This window comes from Phodopus roborovskii, unplaced genomic scaffold (assembly GCF_943737965.1).
Source record: "Phodopus roborovskii unplaced genomic scaffold, PHOROB, whole genome shotgun sequence".
NCBI classification, from domain to species: Eukaryota; Metazoa; Chordata; class Mammalia; order Rodentia; family Cricetidae; genus Phodopus; species Phodopus roborovskii.
In genome coordinates, this window is record NW_026126480.1 from 53458270 (window position 1) to 53481764 (window position 23495).

Below are 23495 nucleotides of genomic sequence, written 5' to 3' on the forward strand. Positions count from 1 at the left end.
ACTCTGTCACAGACAGTAAGGTAAAAGTTATACAGATGTAAGCTACAAGGGTATTTAAAAAAAAAAAAAAAGATAAGTGAAATTTTATTAGCTGATGGAAATTCTTTTAATCTTAGCTTGGTGTAATGGTAACCTACCTATAATCCCAGAACATAAGAGGTAGAGATAGGTCATGAGTTCAAGGTCAGCTCTGTATACTTTTGTGAGACCCCACATCAAAAAGGGAAAGGTGGTAAATCTTGGGATCATGTTCTTACCATAACAAAAAACCTGCTAGTCTGTCTGGAAGTGGTGGCACAGCACTTGGGGAGGCAGAGGCAGCTAGTTAGATCTCTGTGAGTTCAGGTCAGGCTGGTCTACAAGCAAGTTCCAGGACAGGCTCCCAAGTTACACAGAGAAACTATTTTAAAAAAACATGCAAACCACCTTCTAGTCTTAGATACATATATACTGATTTAAATTAGCTTTAAATCATATTTAGCTGAGTTTCTGGTTCAGAAGAATAGGAGATAGCTACTGTGGTCAATCAATGTACATCAAAGCCTCTGAACCTGGAGAGAGGGATAATTACCCTGAACTATGAGTCCGAATAGAACCAAGTAATGACTATCAGTATTTTATTTACTGATTTATTGAGACAGGTCTGGAACTTACTGAAATCTTTCTCCTATTTTCTGAGTGCTGGGATCAAAGAAAGTCCTTCACTACCATGCAGGCCTTCCAGGGTTGTTTTGTTTTTGTGATACAGGGTCTCATATGTAGCTCTGGCTGTCTTAAACTTACAATATTGGCCTCAAACTCACAGAGATCATCCACCACCCTCTGTGTTGCTCTGCTCAACTCTATCAAGGCACTGAACCCTATCTATCTCTACTTGTCTTTTCTTTCCAGAATGGATGGTAATGATCAAGTGGAAATAGACTAAAGTGGCTTGAAGATCAAGCAGAGGCTCTTACCTTATCCCTTTTTGGCCACTGCACTATAGGGACTCCAGTGAGGGCTAACTTGGGATCACTACTAGCAAGTTCTTCCAGCAAAATCTAAGGGTCAAACAGTAAAAGGAAAAGGTTAAGTATGGTGAAAGCAAAAGTCAAGAACTCTTAACAGCATTTAGATTCAGCCCATGTCCCCTTTGGCACATGGAGGAACAAGTTGGCTGCATTTCCCCTTCATACCGGCTTATTGCAAATCAAGTAAACAACAAAAGAGAAACCTCAGACTGCTGCAATCAAGACTTTAACCTTGGCTTGGTTGTACTGCTGCATGCAATTAATTCCATGACTCAGGAAGAGGTTCTATATAGCAAGTTCCAGACCAGCCTTGCTACACAGTAAGGGCTTATCTCAAAAACCACTGCAGACAAAGACTTCCTTGCTCAATACTACTTCTTTATATTTTTAATACATTGAAGCAACTAGGTACTATGGTGATACAGTGTTACTTGTCAAGCAGCTCTCTATTCAGGACAGTAAAACTTTTACATTACTCCTACACTTTTCTATAGCAGCAATTATTACCAGTTGTCTTTTATTTTCTTAGTGTTGGGATCAAAGAAAGGTCTACACCACCATGCAGGCCTATCAGGGTTTTGTTGTTTTGTAGATGTGGGGAAAGGGGCATCAAAATAAGTGGCTAATATTGATTAAGCAAGACAACATAAGCTAAATGTCCTGGTTTAACAGAAGACTTGCTTTTTTGGGAGATGAGGGAGCAGTACTGGGGATTGAACCCACAATCTCACACATGCCCATTCTAGGATATTACTCTACCACTATATAGCCAGAAACAAACTTGTTCTAAGGCTGATTACAGACATATACAGAATCTGCTTTGAATTAACATGGCAGTAAGAAATTGCCACTTAAGTGTGTCACACTGACTGACTTTATTTTGAGACAAATAATTTTGTCTTTGAAAGAAACTCTGAATCCCAAACCCCCTAGTAAAACAAATCCCCCTTTTGATGGCATGAAGCATAATGCAATGCTACAACAAACGAATGCAAGACTAGGTTACCCTTGCCTTAAGCAAAAACTAAACTTTGACCTAGAAGGATCAGCATACTTGGGTTATCTTTAACAAGCACTTTCATAATCAGAACTTTTGTTTTCATCCTCAACCTAAAGATCATGCTCCAAATTCCAGAAATAGAACCTGTTTACATTCTGAAAGGTTTCTCTATTAAGATCTCCTTTTGCCAAATCTCCAGATGCCTTACACCTTCCCCCAAACCGATCTCATTTTCAGACGTTTTATTTACTTCAAGTTGCTATGGCATCCTATTCTAGAGCCTCATGTTAGCGACATACTGTGTGGGGGTGAAGAAGCAGGGTGTGGTACCACGTGGGACACGGTTCTGGTCCCAGTTCTTAATCTCCCTAGGGTGAAAAATTTAAGTCCATTCAAAATGTGCACTGAGGAGTGCATGGCTCCCCTCCCCCACTTTGCATAGGGGAGGAGTAGGACTCTGCCCATTTCCTCTGCAGGAGAGAACTGAGCTGTCCACAAACAGGGACTTTCCACTTTCAGCAAAGCAGACTGCACAGAAAAACCTATGATTAAGAGAGTAGAAAAGGAACTTAAGTTCACAGCAACAGCCTAATTCTTCTACCTGCGAGACTTTGTGGGGAGCATAGGGAAGGGTAGAGACATACTGTGTGGGCTGCACTGGGTGGGGGCAGTTAACATACACACCACTCAATTACTGGGGTATGTGTGGGTGTGGAGGGAAATGCAGATTTCCTTCCCAGCTTAAATTTGCTGGGGCCACACGCTTTCATTAAAAAAAAAGAAAAAAAGAAAAGATTTAGCTGAGGCCCTATGAGAAATCATAAAAAAGCCACCACCCCTTGCCAGTGGGGATTTAGGATCAAGGAGCAGGGGTGGGGGTGGGTGGAGTGCGGAAAGGCTACTGCCTATCTAGGTTCCAGGCATTTGGGAAAACATTCAAAAACAGGCCCACACCCCAGAGAACACAGGAAGAGAAAGAAACTAAGGGCTTCTGGTCAAGGAGTAAGTATCCCCCCAAACCAAGCAACCCAGTTCCAAAGCACATCTTACCAGCTAGATAGAGAAAAAGTGTTAACAACGAACGGCTCAAGAAACACAAGCATTGTCCTGGACTCGCCCAGCAGGCAGTTCTGCCTCTTCCAAGAGACAAAGTCTCTACAGTTAAACACACCCCAAACCAGAAAGGGCTTGCCAACCGACCGCCTGACCTTGCGTTTCTTGTTGCTCTGGAGCTGCAGAGGCTCTTGGGTGAAGTTTCCCCAGCGCCTTTGTTTTGTTTTCTGTGTTGGAAGTTGTGCGGAAGGAGTTAGCTTTTCTGCTTCTAGGAAAATCCTGATTTACTTGAAAATCCCGAATCTCCCAGAGCATGTAAGGCAGGGCAGTCCTGCTGTAACCCTTCTGGCTACTCAGAGGAGCGTGCAGCACTCTGAGCTCCTTCTAAAGCCCTTCAGCTCAGCCGCGGCTTCCTGTGCCTGCGAACAATGCTGCTGCGTCACCCACATGCAGCTCCCAGAAATGCTTTGCAACGGAAGATGGCAGGAGGGGGAGCTCAGCTCGAGTGAGCCAGCCAGGCAGAGGGCCTGGCCGTTCTGCTGCAGCACCCGGAGGGGGTGTGTTTGGCAGCTGCTCGCCTCCTTGTGATTGGAGGAAGCACAGGCGGGGAGGGAGCTTGGCTGGTGTTGGCCCCAGATCCTTCCCTCCAACACTGCAACCAGAGAACCCAGGGCCAGCCCCCAGAGGGCTCTTGGTAGCTGACTTCAGGAGGCGCCAGTGGAAGGGAACGCTTCAACTAATGCCTGTGTACCTTGGCATTACAGTGTCTTTACAGTGGCACCACACCATTCCCCCCTGGATCAGTTACTGTTATAACTAGAGCTCTCACGAATGGTACACAGACTTCATTCCTCTATGGGACCCCATAAAGAGCCAAGCCTCTGGGGAGGAATGGCAGCAGCTTGATATTCTCCAGCTCTTCTTGAGTCACCTGTCTGCTTCACACCTGTCCATACTCACACAGCTTCTTCCTACCAGAAGGTATTTCTATCAACACCTTCAGAAAAAGTAAATCACCGGCAACTGAGATAAAATATGGCTGTTCCATCAACCACACCAATACATACTGACTTCTAGTTCTGTATAAGCAGCAATATTTTAGCAGTTGCACTGTGACCCAATCAAGGTGCCCAGGTGCAACTTAAAGGTCAGAATACTTTATCCCAGCTGCAACAGTCTCTCCTGCCCTCTAGATACCACTTCCAAATTTCTCCTTCTAGATCAGCTTAGCCTGCCTCATTCAAATCCTACTACTACTTCAGCTTTCCCAGTGCTGGAATTATAGGCACAACTACCTTCTTGATAGCTAAGAAGAAAATAGTCCTATTGACACTTCAATGACACCTTCTACATTGTCCAGAAGGCCTGGAGCTAGGCTGAAGTTCAAAATTTGTTAATATACTCTTACTGGGCTACAGCAGAACGGGAAGGTTCATACAGGTCAGAGGCTTATACACACTTTATATCAGCATGGGAGAAGCTGGGCAGGAAAAGGCGGCTAAGGAGCAGCACTTTGGATTCAAAGTTGTATTTTCCATATCTTCATAACTGCCAGTGCTACTTTGACATAAACCTCTAGCTCCCACTACCACTCTTCTCCCCCTTAAATCATGGAGGTCAGAAGATAAGTCTATCATGTGGGTTCCTAAATGGAGGTTGTTAGGCTTGGCAGTAAATACCATCATTGTGGAGCTATCTTGCTGTCCCCTCAAGAATAGTTATGTCAATGCATTTCTGGAATAGATTTAGTGGCCTAATAGGCTCCCTAGGATCTGGGCTGGTGTAAAGGCTGTGTTTGTGAATGCCACCCCCCCCCCAAGACATGTTTTCTCTGTCTCTAGCCCTGGTGGTCCTAGAACTCCCTCTGGCTGGCCTTGAACTCAGAGATCCACCTCTGCCTCCCAAGTGCTGGGATTAAAGGCATGTGCCAACATCACCTGGCTGTGAATACACTTTTTGTCAGTTTCCCTCCCTGTGTTGCTACCCAGGATGAATTCCAATTACTGGGTGATCAAGTGATCTTCCTAGATTTCACCAGTAGCTGGGACTCTGCACATGCTCCATGTGCTCATATCCATAGTAGCTTACAGAAGGAAAGAAGCACTTCTGTGCTCTTCATTGAGTTCTTCCAGGAGATGCATATATGGCCATCCTGACCTCACATCTCGCTTGTGAAGTGCCATTTTTAAGACTTAAAGACCAAATATATTCAGTTTATTTCATATGAAAAGTTAACAATGACGTAGCTATTAAGAGTTTTTTTTTTTTTTTTTTTTTTACTTTCTGTAGTAATAAGAACTTTCCTGGTGGGGCTGGAGAGATAGCTCAGTGGTTAAGAACACTGACTGCTCTTCCAGAGGACTGGGGTTCAAATTCCAGCACCCACATGGCAGTTTAAAACTTGCTATAATTCTGGTGATCTGACACATTCACAACAATGCACACAAAAGGTTAAATAAATTACTTTAAAAAAGAAAATGCTTATCTATTCATCCTAGAAATATGATAAAGTACTTTAGAAAAATATATTACTACTTCAAGGAAAATCAGTCATAGCAAAATCTATCAGAAAAGATAGAAAGACAAAATGCCACCAGGAAACACACTACAAGTAGATTTTCAAATTACATATTAAACAGGCCTAATTTTCCCCTCTCCTATAATTAACAATAAAAAATGGCCAACAAAGAATGTGTAAACTGTTCTTGGTGGCATATACCTATAACTCCAGCACTTAGGGAAGTGAAGCAAGAGGATGTAACTGAAGAACCAACTTAAGCTGCATAGGGAGACCCTATCTCAAGGGGCGAAGGAGGGAGAACAGGGATTATGACATAGGAAACTTGGGGGGAAACCCCCACTTATTTTTAAATGCAACCATGTTTGGCTTAAAACAGTTATTTAAAACTTTCTATTTTCCAATAAGAATGTATGAGTTATTAAATTTTGTAGAAATGGCTGAGCAATTGAGAGCACTCTTCAGAGGACTAAGACTAGTTAGCAGCACCACACCAGGTGGCTCACAACTACCTGAAACTCCAGTTCCAGAGTATGGCACCCTCTTCTGGCCTTTGAGGGCACCCCAAGACATACATAAACACAAACACACAAACATAAGTTAAAAAAAAAAAAAAAAAAAAAAAAAAAAAAAAAAAAAAGAGACTGGCATGTGGGTGCACAGGTTTGATCTCAGCGTTCAGAAAGCAAAGACAGGTGGACCTTTATGATCTACCTGGACAGCCTGGTCTACATAGCAAGTTTACATAGTGAGACCCTGTCTCAACAATCAAACAAAGTAAGTTTTAAAAAAAAAATCTTTAAAAAAAAAGTCCTGCTGGGCTTACCATTAATCCCAGCACTTGGGAAGCAGAGGCAGGAAGATCTCTCTATGAGTTTGAGGCCAGCCTCATCTACACTTCCAAGACATCCAGGACTAGAAACCCTCTCTCAAAAACCCAAAACAAACAAACACAAACCAAAGTGGGGGCACCTGAAAGTTGTTCTTTGGAATTTACACACATACCCTGTACATACAAATAACCTGCTAGTGAAAATGACAAATGAAATTTTATTGTATGGTGTTTTATTTTTAAAATTTAACTTCATTTTGTGTGTATGTATGTTTTCCCTCAATGTATACCACTTACACGCTTGGTAACTAGAGTAGACAGAAGACAACAATGGATTCCACAGAACTAGAGTTACAGATTGGTTATGAGCTGCTGTATGGGTAACAGAGCAGCCAGTGATCTTAACCACTGCCTGAGCCATCTTTTCAACCCCAGAAAACTACTATTTCTATGGTTATTTGCCACTATAACTCTGCTTCAGTACTATCACACTCTTCAGGTGGAACCTAGTGTAAATTTTTAGATAAAATATTAGAATCATTATAATCAATTTATTTTATCTACCAGGACAGTTTTAGTGGATATGAGAAGACTGGCACCTCCTCCACACTTAGGATAAGCCCACTTCCCCTCAGTGTTGGCTATAAGTAAGGTGCAAATGCAGACTGTATGTACTTAGCTTACTTCAATGCCCATTCTACAAATGAACTTGAAGGCTCTAGAGGACAAAACCAACACTGGAATAAATGAATATCATAGATTTGTAACTACAAATATATAATGTTACCACTTTTTAATTACTAACACTAAGGTTTCAATTTTTGGTGCTGATATGGAAATACATTCTCTGACACTGAGCTCCACTTCCAGCCTCCATCATTAATTTTAACAATTCCATAGAGACTAGCTTTCATGTCTCTAGTAACTTAATGTCACAAAGTATGATTGGCAAGTTGATCAAAAAGCTTCTTCCATATGTGCATATACATTGGGAATTCTTTATCAGTAAAATAGACCAAAACATACAAACAAAGCAATAAAGTTCAATTAAATTCTTCCTGTTGACTGTTTAAAGCAGCTTAGGATATACCTCTTAAAAACCCTTTGCAATGAGCAAACTTTGCTTCTATGAATGGACCTGTACTATACACACTGCATCATGCTCTGCCTTTTATTCAGTATATATTAAGTTACTTTAGAAACTATGAATATCTCATAGTAGGAGAGCTTTATTAGGTTTTCTCAAGCAGTTGAAGTAACTCATACATTTTCCAGTCTTACTTATGCTGATTCACTTTACCAATAAGTCAATACTCTTTAAATGCTCTATTTTTTTTCCATGTAATCCCATTCTAATTCTATGATTTTCTTCACTAAAATGGACTTTTCTTTGGGAAAATATATAATTATGGCTATCTCATCTCATCATTTTTCCTTTCATCTATCCTACTCACTCTATTTCTGAGAAGCAGATAGATTATAAACAGGATAGAATTCCTTTCTGAAGAGTAAACTGCTTCCTTTTGTCCTCCCACTGCAACACAACCACAAGCATAAGTGCTAAATTCCCCACTGTCAGAGTCCCTATCTGTGCAGCAATTTGACACCTACCCAACCTAATTATTCTAATGGTATTTGTTTTTGAGACCAAGGTCTCACTCCATAGCTAGCCTGGCCTCAAACTCAGCCTTGTTTCTTCTGTAACCTTGCTATTAATAGGCACCAGCCACCAGCTAGTCTCTTTTTTTTTTTTAAAGTATTTTTTTCTTTTAATTATGTATTATTATGCATGAAAGCAGGCACCTATAGAGTTCAGGTCAGAAGAGGGCACCAGATCTGCTGGAACTAGAGTGAGTGATCTGGAGTGAGCCAATCAACATGGGTACTAACAACCATATTTGGATCCTCTTGCAAGAGTGGCAAGTGGTCTTAAATGCTAGGCAATCTATCCCTTAAAAAAAAAAAAAAAAAAAAAACAAGCAAACAAACAAACAAAAAAGGCAGAATCTTAATATGCAGCTCTGACTGGACTAGAACTTTACTATGTAGAATGGGCTAGTCTTGAACTCATAGACACTGACCTGGCTCAATGCTTTTTTTTTTTAAGGTGATGCTCAGAGCTCCAAATAACTGATGAAATACAGAATTAACCCATTTTCTTCTCTGAAATAAGACCACCAGTTTCTGAGCTCTGAATCTGCTGTTTTCTGACACTAGCTTAAGTACTTTCTTTTTACTTTTGAAAGTGGTTGTTGCCCAGGCTGGCCTGAAAAGCCTAGGCTCAACTGGTCCTTTTACCTCTATCTTTTGAGTAGCTGTTATTATAGTGAACAACAATCATGTGTATAAAAAGAGACTATTGTAGAAAATGAGGTCATAATCAGTCACCATAAAGGAAAATGAAGTTGCATTTGGTGGCACAAACTTTTAATCTCAGGACTGGGAAGTAGAGACAGGTTCTATCTAAGTTCCATGGTAGGGCTATACAGATGATGCCTAAAAAATAAAGCAGGTAGACAGACTCACCACAGTAGAAAACGAAACAAAAAATCCAAAAGTCTTTCTTTACTCAAAGGCATAAAGTGAATTGCAATCTAACTTGAGAGTCAAGAAAAGATATTGCTATACAATATCAATTTTAGAAATAGGACCACACCAACCTGAAAGCCCTGTCATTTACTTCATTATATAAAAGCCACAACAGACCTGCTTTTTTTCTGAAACAGCAAAGTAGGTTTTTTCCTCCTATTTGAAACAAAGTCTTATTTTATAGCCCAGGCCTGAAACCCATTCTGTAGCTAAACTAGCACTAACTTGCAGCACTCATCCTACCTTAGCCTCCTGAATGCTTGGATTACAGGCATGTACCACCATGTCCAGCTTAAGATCAAATCTTACCCCCTTCTTCTTCTTTTTTTTTAAATAAGCTCTTTGATTTTTTAAGACAGCCCTGGCTGTCCTTGAATTCACAGAGATCCCTCTGCTTTTGCCTCCCCAGTACTGGAATTATAGGCTTTGAGACACCACCATTGGCTGGAAAATCTTTAAAATTCAAACTGTCACCACTCCTGTAATTCCACCACATCTATCTATATAGCAAGACACTTAACACCCCGCTTTGGCTTCTGTAATTTTTCCCTTTTTACTAATACATTAAAAATATAAGATGTAATTAAAATGTGAACTGTGAAAAGAAAGCATAAAACATAAGACTCATCCAAAGTTTTTGGAATTCTTTCCTCAAGTGGCAGAAGTTGGAGAGCATCCTAGTTAGGTGACACAGTGGTCAAAGAAAACCTGAATTAAGAATTGTGAATGGGGGGTCAGGAGAGATGGCTCAGTGTCTAAGAACACTGACTGTTCTTCCGGAGGACCCTGGTTCAATTCCCAGCACCCATGCAGCAGACCGATTACAACTGTCTATATAACTCCACTTCCAGGGAATCTGGCACCATCATACATACAGGTAGGCAAAACACTAGTGTACATGAGAATTGAGGAATTAGCCAGTCTTAGTGGTGCATGCCTTTAATCCTGCACTTGGGATACAGAGGCTGGCAGATCCCTTTGAGTTCCAGGATAGCCACGACTATGTAGACAGACCCTGTCACAAAGAAAGAGAGAGATAGAGGAGGAAAGGAGGGATGGGAAGGAGGGACAGAGAAAGGTAAGGAAGGAAGAAGGGAGGGAGGGAGGAAAGGAGAAAAGAAATACGGCGCTGGAAAGAGATTTACTATTTATAATAACAAAAACTGTATGGGTCTGGCATAAAAACAGTCCTACAGACCAATGATATAAATTCACAAAGGTACAGTTACCCAATTTTTGACAAAGATATCAAAAGTATAAATTAGAAAAAAAAGCTTTACCAAAATACTGGAAAACTAGTTTAGATTCTGTAGACGAATGGGACAGATCATACTCTTTTACCATGCACAAAAATAAATTTGAAATGGCTCAAAGATCTATAATGTCAAAATTGATAGAATAAAATATGGGTAAGGGCCAGTAAGATGGCTCAGTGGAAAAAAGAGCACCTGTTACTAAGCCTGGGGACTTGAGTTTGATCCCTGCAACTCATGTAGTGGAAAGGGAGAAGTGATTCCCACTAGTTGTGTTTGGATCTCTACATGTGTGCTGCAATGCATGTGACCACATACCCTCACACCCACCAAACAGTATACTTTTATTTATTTATTTAATTCGAGACAGGGTTTCTCTGTATTGCTTTGGAGGTTGTCCTGGAACTTGTTCTGTAGACCAGTCTGGCCTCGAACTTACAGAGATCCGCCTGCCTCTGCCTCCTAAGTGGTGGGACTAAAGGCATATGCCACCACCACCCAGCACAAATGAGAATTTTTAACTCTTTTTTGGGTTTTTCAAGACACAGTTTCTCTGTGTAGCTTTGGTGACTATCCTGGAACTAGCTTTGTAGACCAGGCTGGCCTCGAACTCACAGAGATCCTCCTGCCTCTGCCTCCTGAGTGCTGGGACTAAAGGTGTGCGCAACCAACACCTGGCTTCAAATAGTATACTTAAAAAAAAAAAAAAAAAAAAAAAAAAAAAAAAAAAGAACTGGGGGCCCGGGTGTTGGTGGACCACACCTTTAATCCCACCACTCATGAGGCAGAGGCAGGCGGATCTCTTTGAGTTCAAGGCCAGCCTGGCTACAGAGTGCCAGGACAGGCTCAAAAACAATGCAGAGAAACCCTGTCTTGGGGGCGGGGAACTTGGGGGGCTGGAGAGACGGCCCAAAAGTTAAGAGCACTGGCTGTTCTTCCAGGTCTTGAGTTCAATCCAACGGCTCACAACCATTTGTAATGGGATATGATGTCCCTCTTCTGCATGTAGGCATATTCCAGCAGAACACTGCATACACCCAATGGTGGTGGCACACTCGGGAGGCAAAGGCAGGTGATCAAAGTGAATTTGTGGCCAGTCTGGTCTACACAGAGTTCCAAGACAGCTGTAACTATATATATATATGAGACTCAGTCACCCCCCAAAAAAAGAGAAAAGAAGAAAAACCCAGAAAGAAATACAAATGCTCAATGAATATCTGAAAAGGTGTCTAAATTCTCAGTCATCAATATAAAGTACATACATGTACACACACACACACACACACACTCAAAATAGCTATCAAAAACAAACACCCAATGACTGGAGCTAATTGCATAAATTCAATCCCCATTTCACAACCACACATGTGCCCTCTCTACAATAATCATCAACCAAAAAAAACCAAACAAAACAAAACAATGGCAATATGGAGGACCTATGGAAAATGAATTGGCATGGATATTGGAAGTCAGTATGGGAGTTCTTCAATAAACTAAAAATATAGGGACTATAGAACTCAGCCACATCACTGGGTATATACCTGAAAGACCCCAAGTCATCATATTACAGATACTTGAATATACACTTTTACTGTGGGACTATTCACAATAGCTGAGAAAAGGAACCAGCTTAGATGTGTATCAAGAGATAAACAGATAATGAAAATGTGGCACAATTACACAATAAAATTTTATCTAACTGTAATGAAAAATAAAATCATGGCATTTCCGGAAAATGCAAAAAATTATGTGGAATCTATTTTTGTGTGTGGGAAGATAGGGTAGAAAGGAAACCATGAGAGTAATGAAATATTTGTGACATGAAAGCAGAAAGGGGGACTATCTGGTGTAGGAAGGAAATTACAGAGGGTACGGTGGAGAATTAGGGAATCAGCTTCTGTCCAGTTCTCCTATGTCTGCCTCCCATTTCACAATAGGAATATATGAGTAGAGATGGACTCTATGACTTGAACCAAGGTCCTCATGCTTGTGCAGCAAGAAATTTACCTGCCATACCATCTCTTCAGGTCCCAAATGACCATTTATGTTCATTACATTTTAGTTGATTCATTGTGTGTAAAACAACAGTTTATGGGAGCAGATTCTCCCCTTTCACCATGAAGGTTCCAGGAATTATACTTAGGTCTATATATCAGGTCTACACACTGAGCCATCTCATTTGGCTCTCCACACTTTCTCTATTTTGGTGGTAAGTTTCAAGTTTTTAATACTAAGTTTAAATCAACCCTGAAGACACAAATGTTTCCATTTTCCAAATGGTGACATAATGTCAATCTAGAAATTGAAACACTGAGCAGTACTGACACAAGTATATATTAACTATCCTGATTTCATGCATCCTTAATCCCAATACCTTCTCTCTCCAAATCCAGGAACAACTCTCTTAGACAGGTCAACAGCTGCTTACCTTTACATCAGCAATCAGAGCATCTTCGTCTTCTATCCCTGTGGGAACACACTTCTTGTGCAATGGCAGCGACTCTAACTTATCTACAAGGCAGCGAAGACCTTCAAGCTCAAAGTGGGTCAGATGTACTTGCCTATCCTTTCTAGGGCTACACTGGGGATCCCAAACTTGGCCATTGTGGGATCCCCGGCTAGAGTCTGAGGAAGAGTCTCCAGACAAAGTTTTCTTCAGATTTGGAAGACTTCGGCAGGTTTTGCCTAGTCCATCATAATCCAGGTTGACTCCATTAGTAACAGGACTGGTAAGCACAGATCGCTTACTGTTCAATCGCCGGGCTTCTCTGTCCACCCCTTCCTCGTCACCATTTCCAGAGTCCAACTCATTTAATTCCATATCTACCAATGCAAAGGAAGTAAGTGCCAGTTGGCCAGTTGATTAATTAGAGAAATAACACAGTACACCCAAAGTTATAAAAGACAAGGTCAATGCTGAAAAACATAATTACAAATACAAAAATCCCTGGAGTGGCTGGGAGTGGTAATGTATGCCCTTATTCCCAGCATATTAGGAAGCAGAGCCAGGAGGATCTCTTGTCGTTTCCAATCTACTCTGGTCTACAAAGTGAATGCCAGGCTGGGGCTAGAGTTGAGATCCTGCCTCAAAAACACAAAACAAACCAAAACTACCATGTTGGGGCTAGAGCAATGGCTCAGTGATTAAGAAACTTGTTCCTACTGCAAAGGATCCCTCAGTACCCACATAATTATATAACTATCTAGAACATTGGTTCCAAGGGATCTGACAGGCTCTTCTGACCTCTGCAGGCATCAATTACATATGTGGTACAAATACATACATACACATCAATCTAATAAAAAAATTAAAAAACAAAAAACAAAACAAAAAACCCTACCAATCATCCAATTAACCATTTCTCTTGACATTGGGAAAATATTAAAGCACAGAGGTTAAATACAAAGATACTAGAGTCTGATCAGTCTAGTCCACCGTATGGCTCATAAAAAGTATAAAAACACGGAGTTAAAGCCGGGCATTGGTGGCGCACACCTTTAGTCCCAGCACTCAGAGGAAGAGGCAGGAGGATCTCTGTGAGTTCGAGGCCAGCCTGGTCTACAAAGCTAGTTCCAGGACAGTCACCAAAGCTACACAGAGAAACTCTGTCTTGAAAAGCCCCCCCACAAATAAAAAAAGAGTTAAAATTCTCATTTGTGCTGGGTGGTGGTGGCACATGCTTTAGTCCCACCACTTGGGAGGCAGAGGCAGGTGGATTTCTGAGTTTGAGGTCAGCCTGATCTACAGAGTTCCATGGCAGCAAGGACTACACAGAGAAACCCCTGTCTCGAAATAAACAAAACAAAACCCCCAAAATAAACAAGTCAACAAAAAACACCCCCCCCCTCAATTCTTATTTGTAAAATCAGGCTAATTAAACCTGGGTTATATAATTATGTTACAGACATACAAGGGCTGGAGGAAGGGCTAGTGTGTTATTCAATACTATATTCCAAGAAAGACATAGAATCTTGAAATATCAATGGCTGTTATTATTTATAATACACAATAACTAAAAGACAGGGCCATCAACTTCTACCATGGATAGGAGAGGATCACAAGGCACCACTGGGATGGAGAGATGGCTCAGTGGTTAAGAGCACTGGCTGTTCTACCAGAGGACCTGAGTTCAATTTCCAGGACCCACATGACAGCTCACAACTGTCTGTAACTCCAGTTCCAGAGAATATGGCACCCTCATACAGAAATGCATACAGGGAAAGCACCAATGCACATAAAATAAATTAAACAAACAAACAAACAAACCCAAAAACAAGGCCCTACGAGTCAAGTATTATTGCTACGGGCTCACTGAAGATCTTTTGGCAGTTCATGGTTAGGAGGTGGGGAGGAAAGAAATTTTCCTTATTGGTGTATAATAAGTCTATTTATATTAGTTGACCTCTTCCCCCCCCTCCCCAGAGAGGCTCTCCTGGAGAGATGGCTCAGCTGTTAAAAGAACTGGCTGCTCTTCCAGAGGACCTGGGTTCAATATCTACACGGCAGCTCACAAGATATCTAAAACTTCAGTTCCAAGGTCTCTAACATCCTTATTAGACATACATGTGGGCAAAACATCAATGCACATGAAAATTAAATTCTCTTTTAAAAAAGAAAAAGGGGCTGAAGAGATGGTACAGAGGTTAAGAGCACTGGCTGCTCTTCCAGAGGTCTTGAGTTTAATTCCTAGTAACCACAGGGTGGCTCACTGCCATCTGTATTGAGATGGTGCCCTCTTCTAGTCTGCAGGGACACATGCAGGCAGAACACTGTATACATAATAAAAAAATAAATGTTCAAAAATATAAAACAAGGCTGGGCAGTGGTGGCTCATGCCTTTAACCAGCGCTCAGGAGGCAGAAACAGATGGATCTCTCTGAGTTTGAGTCCAGCCTGGTCTACAAACAAGTTCCAGGACAGCTAGAGCTGTTACACAGAGAAACCCGGTCTCCCCCCCCCCCCCCAAAAAAAAGTAGAAGGGGACTAGGTAGGAAGAGGAAAGTAGATCTGTAGGTGGTGGAGTCTAGACATGAGGGTAATAGGGGACAATACACACATGAAAATATCAAATGAAACCCGTAGATAATAAAAAACAAAAACAGAACAATATATCATATCACTTAATTTGAGGAAATGAATATAACAACCCAGTCAAAGTGTAGACATACAGTATTTCATTCAGCTTGGCAATTCATATCTTGTTGTGCATTTAGTGTTAAATTGCAGTAAATCAACTTGGAATTTTCAAACAGACAAGTACAAAAGTCAAAATTTCCTAAATTACAACTACTAAGTGACAGCTCAAGTGTGTTTTGAAAGTTCATAAAGTCAAAACACTTACCCATGCTAAGGGATTCTTTCTGAAATTCCTTAGTTAGATGAGATCGGTTGGTTATGCAGTATACATATCGCTCTAACACGTACCAACACATTTCATAGTAAAATGGGTAACGGAACTTATTTGGAACCTATACAGGATAACGATAACAATCATTAGAAAACCAGAAAAATGACAATTTTCAAGGGAAGAGAATAAGAAAGACAATCTCAACTACTGTGATAATTATTAACCCATTAAAAACTCTTGTTAGTCAATCTATAAATTTAAACTGGCATTTGAAGCATGAAATTAAGTCAATCTGTCGATTTTGAGAATGTTGATTTTAGGAACTGGCAAGGTAGTTTGTATCTGCAACCCCAGTACTCAAAAGACTGAGGCAAGGAACATGTTCAAGGCCAGCCTGTACTACATAGTGAGACACTGTTTAAAAAAAAAAAAAAAAAAAAAAAAAAAAAAAAGAAGAAACAAAGACTGAGATGTAGATCAGCTGGCAAATTGCATGCCTAGCATACATAGAGGCTAGGGTTGGAACTGCATACAACTGGGTACCATGACATATACTTAAAACCTGACACCAAACAAAAACAAAAGCACAATTTAAAACAATGTTTTACAAAGACAATAACTATAGACAAAAAGGATTTGTTAAAACTTTTACCACTAAAAAGCTGGCTTGGTTAAGTAAGAAATAAAAAAGTAAGTTTAAGGTTTGATTACAGGGATATTACAGTAAGACACAATAACTACGTGTAGGGCACACACACATCTGTAATTTCTACAGTCAGGAGGTTAAGAGGCAAATGAAAAAGAAGAAAGGTGTAGGAGCATGAAGAGAGGGCAAAAAGGTGCTACATATTTACAAAATTATTTTAGGCCAATGTAGTAACCCATGCTTTTAAACCTAGCACTCATGAGGCAGAGGCAGGTCTCCACAAGAGAGTTCCAGGACAGCCACGCTACCTAGAGAGACTCTGTCTCAATAAACCAAAACACAAACAGAAAAACTGTTTTAGAGTATAAAGGCATGCCAAGTATTCTTGCTTGGCTGTTATTTTCTGATTCTAAAGAATAAAAGACAAAGAATCTAATGGAAGATAGGCAGGAGATAAAGTTACACACAGTAACACATTCATTATATGCATAAAAGTATAATTTTAAACTCATTCTCAAGCTGTATGCTCTTTAAAAGACAAGATTGAGCCTATGTCTAACATATACCCTCAGGTTCCCTGTTTTGTGCTTTGTGGTTTTACAAATCACTACTTTTGTACCATTAATCTTTCCATTCAGAGCATTTTAAAAATTATTTCAGAAATATAAAGAATGTCCCTTAGATATACCATTGCTGGGAAAAGATTAATTAAAATTACCATAAATCAGTGAACAAGGATGATGAGTGCCAGGTACCATTCTAAATATATCTACTACCTTCTGGTGCATATGTTTAATTAATCCTAGCACCCAGGAGGTAGAGGCAGGCAATTTCTGTGAATTTGAGACCTGCCTGTTAAATAGTGAGTTCCAGAACAGCCAGAGCTACACAGTGAGATCCTGTCTAAAAGAATAAAATTAAAGCCAGCTGTGGTGATGCGTGCATATATTTACTCAGCACTTGGGAGGCAGAGACAGGCAGATTCTAGTCCAGTCTGGCGTACAAATCGAGTTCCAGGACACTTAGGATGGAGAGGGAAGGACCCAACACGACGGCCTTTACTAGTGGGTAAACGTGCTTGTTGCCAAGCCAGATGACCTCAATTAGATCCCTGGAATGTGGTGACAAGAGAACTGACTTCTGCAAGTTGTTTTCTGACCTCCACACCTATCTCTTGGCACAGGAACCCAACATACATGACAAAATAAATTTTACTTTTTAAAAGGGGTTGATATTTTTAAAAATGAGAAAGGGAAAAAGGAGAGAGCTGGTAATAAGGACAAGGACAGAAACATTAAAAGTTGTGAAATTTGAAGTGATTATTCACATTCCAAAAATTATTCATAAAAATGAAAAACATGGCTCCAAAGATTATACAAATGTCTATATAAAGAACTTCAGAGTTAAAAGCCCTTCAAAACAAGAGTCCAGTAAATTTTGTCATGCCTTCCAAATAGGTGGAAATTGCTTTTAAATGCAAAGAAAATCTGAAAATTTGACAAATTATCCATAAATCCCTTCCTGATTTATTTACTGTATTGGGGGAAGGATGATAGCAGTACACACATAAGAAAGCAGTACAGGTTCTATTCTTATACCATGTGTGTTCTGGGGCTTGAACTTTCATTATCAAGCTTAGCATCAAGGTATCTTGACCTGCTAAGCTATCTCACCCCATGAATCCCTTTTAAACTAGTTTTTTTTTTTTTTTTTTTCCCCTTTTGATACACAGTCTTGCTACATAGTCCAAGCTGGCCTCAAACTCACAATCTTTCTGTCTCTGAGTGCTACAAAGATTAGAGACATGTGTTACCACGCTCATCTAACATCTGTCTTACACAGGGAAATGTCTTCATATAAAATTGTTACATAAAATTACTCACCCGTGTCCGATCTTCAATGCTATATATCTTTAATTGCATGGGGATGTTGAAGCTATGCAAAAAATTGCCTCCAAACACTAATGTATCTGTAGGAGTATACACAGCATGAATCCAACCTGGAAGACAGGAAATGGAGGCAGGGCTGAATAAACATGCTGCAATATGGTTTCCTCAGAACACTCCAAGTCTTCTAGATTATATTCTTTTCTCTCTCTCTCTCTCTCTCTCTCTCTCTCTCTCTCTCTCTCTCTCTCTCTCTCTCTCTCTCTCTCTCTCTTGAAACAAGATCTAGATGAATAACCCAGGCTCCTTTAATGGTTGGTCAAGTTACTTCTCAAAGCCTCAATTTTCTATTTAAAACTAGGATATATTGTACTTCATATGGTAGTGAACATTAAATGTGAATATATAACCAAGAAACAGGTTTTATTTACTTAAAGACAGGGTCTTAAATGCTGCTGTTCACGCTAGTCTCAAACACATGCAAATAGGACTATAATTGTGATTCCACACTAAGCATTAGATGTGTGGGTTTTTTTTAATTGCTAAAGATATAACACATGCTATTATGCATGCTAAGCAAGTGCTCTACCATCAAAGTTACTTCCCCAATTCAAGAAACTTTTAATAAATGCTATACCAACTGTGTACCAGCTCTGCATAACATAGTTTATTAATATTCTCATGTAGTCTTTTCAACAAAAAAACAGATTTAATTATTTGTTCAAAGTAGTATTGAGCAAGCAACTGCACAGCCAGAAGTCTCAAACAGACCACGGACCCGAAATATGTACTCTTTATATGCATTTATTTTAGAATTAGTGATACAATTAAAATATCACTGATTCAGTACTCCCCATTCAGGTGGGGAAATGTGGTTCTTCATTAGAAAGGATACATCACACGTAAAGATTCTGAATTACTGGGCTTATGTAGTCCAGAATAAAAGCACCGCTTTTATTTTATTTTTGTTTTAAAATATACATTCCCTGCATTGCACTTCATAAAAATAGAAAAAACACATTGTTGTTTGTTGCTGATTTGCACACACATACATGTATGTGTTTCAGGGGACTGAATTCAGAGCCTTGTGCATTCTTAATTTCCTTTAAAGGAATCAAAGGGGCTAAGGGCTAGAAAGCTACATACTTTGCTTACCTGAGGGAATGACGAAGGTATAGCCCTGCTTGAGCTCAATTCGTTGGCAATCTGACACCCGGTCACCCAGAAAGATGTCTCCCTGTTTCCCTGATAGCAGCCAATTCTCGTACAGCTCCAGGTTGTGGGCTGTAGGGGGGATGAGCCAGAAGACCTGTGAGTTAAAAAACTTCAGTCTGTTAATAGCCATTGACATGATCCAGTCGTCTCCCTCAACTAATAAACAAGTATAAAAAGGACTGGAAGGTTGAAGACAGGTGAGCAATTCCCCCACCCTAATAGACTTGACTATCTGGGTAACTCAGGACCTGGTCTGACAACATCCGGACTTCCTGGGATTATGGCTGTAGAAGAACCCATCTAGAACACCAAGAGAAAAAGGGCCTTGGGCTTATTACCTAGACAGTTTCATAAAATCTCTGGCTAGAGGCTTAAGTAGTCCCATTATATAGGTGTAATTAATAACTCTAAGAAACTGGCCTGGGACTGCTCTGTCCCAAAGTAGTAACTGAAATCAATAGAACAAAACTTATGATCCATCTTCAATGATAAAAAAAAAAAAGGATGTTGGATAGAGACCCAGTTGTCCTAGTTTAATTCTTGTACTTATTTTCATTCCAGTTCAGCTTCTACTAATAGATGCAGTCACTCCAAGTAGAAGAAAGGCTAACACTACAAACCTCTGCTAGTAGATTTCAATTCTGAAATAATGTTTAGAAAAACTTGTGAGAGGATAGAATATATTTTATTATTAGTAGAATATAACTAACTCTTTATGACTAAAGGTACCTTTTCAAATTCTCAAAAAAGAAAATGTTTCCTTTGGTTACATTTCAGACCAGTATCTCTAGACAGTTATAGCCGACTGAATCCTAATTTGCTGGATTTTTAGTCAATATATGTTCCCTTCCTATACCTTACTTTTCTTCTTGGTACAAAAGGATATTGTCCTTCAAGAATTACCTTTTCAATTCTACCTGGAGAATTCTGCTTTGCAGTCTAGAAATAGTACTACTGAGATTTCCCAAGTGCTGGGCAAATATTGGTGGAATGACACTGGTCTACAGAAATACCAAAACTCCAATACACTAGCCAACAAAGGCAATTGAATCTACAATTCTCTTTAGATATGAATGGGGGATGCTTCCTAATAGAATGGTTTCCAGATTATATTAAGTACACAAATCATATAATCTGCTTCTAATTCCAATCCCAACCATGATCGTACCTTTCCACCTTGGTGGATGTGATACCAGACAGAAGTACCACCAAAATCCACATGGAAGTCAGTATAGCAGCCTCGAACACTCATAAGACAGTACCTGACCCAAAGAGAAGCAGCAGGATTAGTACATTGACAAAGAGAAACTACCAACCAAAATGACATTCTCCGCCCTAGTGAATTCTCCCTACTTTGCAATTAATAAACTCCCAGTAGGATTTTTGTTGTTGTAAGGTCTTACTATGCTTCTTGGCTGTCTTGGAACTCAATACTTAGAGACCAGGCTGGCCTTGAAACTCAGGAGATCTAGCTGTCTCTGCCTTAAGGCATGGACCACTATATCCTGTTAAAGAAATGCTATTCTAAGGCACATTTCCAGCACATACAGCTTTTTCCCTTACTTATGAGATCATGTGCTATGTAATTTCTTACAACTTTTGATACTACAAAGTCCACTGTTTAAATAATCTATTAATCTAATGATTTAGCACAGAGCAAAGCTTGAAAGGGAGAGAGACTATTCCTTGTTATCACTTTTAGACCCCACAGAACACTTGGGACAGTACACAAGAGTGAATAACTTACTTTTGCACTTTAGGGTACTGCATCTCTAAAATGGCATTTGTTGATTCAGTCTGACTTTCTTTCAAGTGCCTTGGCCACATGTTATCTACCCAGTCAATGAAATCCACCTTCAAAAAGGGAAGAGACATTTAAGAGAGGGTTCTAAAGAATTTCAAAGTTAAGAAAAAAACAATTTCTTTAAATATAAACAGCACACAAGAAAACTTAAAAATCTGTGAGCCTTAGAGGCAAAAGACAAACATTCTGGAAAGAGATAAAAAATGAGAACAAAGACTAATGGTTATGTTAACATGACTATAACTAGGAACTTTCTTCTGTCAATACTAGTATGGTAGGTTGAAACTTGTGTGAATATATAAAAATTTTAAAGGGTAGTTTTTAATAACTGGAAACTCATTGTTAGAGCAGCTAAAATATAAGAGATCTGGGCTGGCAAAATGGTGTAGAAATAAAGGTACATGCCACCAATCCCAACATCAGTCTGACTATGGGTTTTACATAGTGGAAAAAGACAACCAAGCTCCTTATATATGTACCATGATATGCACAAGCATAGACACACAAACACATATAAAAATATAAGGTTTTGTTTTTTGAGATAGGGTTTCTCTGTGTAGCTTTGCCTGTCCTAGATCACACTCTGTACACCCGACTGGCCTTGAAAAATAAGTTTATTTAAAAAATAAGGTCAGGCGTTGATGGCGCACGCTTTTAATCCCAGCACTTGGGAGGCAGAAGCAGGCTGATCTCTGTGAGTTCAAGGCCAGCCTGGTCTACAGAGCTAGTTCCAGGACAGGTTCCAAAACAACACAGAACGAACCCTGTCTCGAAAAACCAAGAGTATTACTAGGCAATGGTGGGAGGCAGTGGCACATGGCTCTCTAAGTTCAAGACCAGCCTGGTCCAAAGAGCCAGGACTACACAGAAAAACCCAGTTTCAAAAAAAACAAATACCTAATAATATTAAAAAAAACAGAGTATCTAAAAGAAAGGAAAGAAATTCAGTATGTGATATAGAAACTACGGGGTTATCAATCATATGCTCCTGATTTATCAAGTTGAGATCAAAGTAATTAAAATCTTTAAAATAACCAAGCATGTTAGCGCACACCTTTAATCCCAGTACTTGGGAGACAGAGGCAGGCAGATCTCTGTGAGTTTGAGGCCAGTTTGGTTTATAGATCAAGTTCCAGGACAGCCAGAGATACACAAAGGAATTGGGGACGGACAAACGGACGGACACGGATACACACACACACACCCACACACCAAAAGACTAGAACCATTAAAGCAATCCCTTTATATGCAATGCTACTATAATTCTCAACACTTGTTTTCTGCTGTTTATAAGATAGAAGTTTACTCTGTAGCCCAGACAACTCTCCTGTCTATCTCTGCAATGCTGGGATTACGGGCACGGACCTCCAGGCACTTATCATTAATCTTAGCTCTTGGGGGGGGGGGCAGAGGCTACATAAAGATACATAAAGGGCTACCATACACCCTGCCACATACCAATAATCTACAGTAATAATATTGCAAATTATTAGGAGGTATATATTACATAAAGATACTTTTATGTCATTTTTAAGAAAATTTCAATCATTTGATTTTACCAATAAAGACTCTCAGGAGCCAGATGCTGGGGTGAAGAGCCTAGCTGACCTTCCTCCTCTGATGACATCCCAGAGGCCTGTCTTTTAACAAGCCCCCTCAAAAGTGAACAATCCTCCCTTCTCCTTCCTGTGTGTCTCTCTTCCTGACTCCCCTACTTCTCCCTATAGTTTTTTCTTAATAATCCTATATTCACTTCTTATCAGCTGGTTCCTTGCTCTTGACCTATGGTTGACTTAATAAGATCCTACTAACAATAACAATAAGATAAAAGCTCTTAGATGAAAGTTGAGTGTTTTTCAAGAAAGTAATGAAATCTCAGGATTCACAATGTGATCAAATATCCTACAATAATTATACGTAATTAACATGTATTAATTTTCTAAATCAAAGGGTATAATCAGGACTTCAACGGAAACAGACTAAAACACTGAGATACTAGCTTAGACTAAAACAGCTAAGTTCTGTTGTACTAGGTTGAATACCTAAGTGAGTTTTTTTTTTTTTTTTTTTTTTTTTTTTTTGGTTTGGTGTTTTGAAAGAGTCTCTCTATGTACCCCTGGCTGGCCTAGAACTCAGAGACCTACCTGCCTTTGCCTCCTCGTATGTCCCAGGCCTGGCAAGTTTGTTTTGTTTTGTTTTTCAGACTGTGTCTCACTTGGCTGAAGATGACCTTCAACCTCCAATCCTCCTACCTCCAGCTCATACATGCTGGGACTGAATTACAAGCAAGCACACCACTCTGCCCAGCTATTTTTTAAGTGAAAGGCCTATGTATAGACAC

At 39.9% G+C, this 23495-nt stretch overlaps 1 protein-coding gene across 3 annotated transcripts in view; it reads right to left on the reverse strand.

Moving 5' to 3' along the window:
- Nucleotides 1-23495, reverse strand: part of Kdm2a (lysine demethylase 2A) — a 72144-nt gene that overhangs the window by 12862 nt on the left and 35787 nt on the right. For all 3 annotated transcript variants that reach the window (XM_051193572.1, XM_051193571.1, XM_051193570.1), the window contains exons 7-13: nucleotides 21098-21204; nucleotides 20519-20612; nucleotides 19291-19444; nucleotides 18133-18248; nucleotides 15598-15724; nucleotides 12684-13078; nucleotides 957-1040 (exon numbers count right to left, since the gene is read on the reverse strand). In XM_051193572.1, the coding sequence (XP_051049529.1) occupies nucleotides 957-1040; nucleotides 12684-13078; nucleotides 15598-15724; nucleotides 18133-18248; nucleotides 19291-19444; nucleotides 20519-20612; nucleotides 21098-21204 (1077 nt within the window). The remainder of the gene's footprint in view (nucleotides 1-956; nucleotides 1041-12683; nucleotides 13079-15597; nucleotides 15725-18132; nucleotides 18249-19290; nucleotides 19445-20518; nucleotides 20613-21097; nucleotides 21205-23495) is intronic.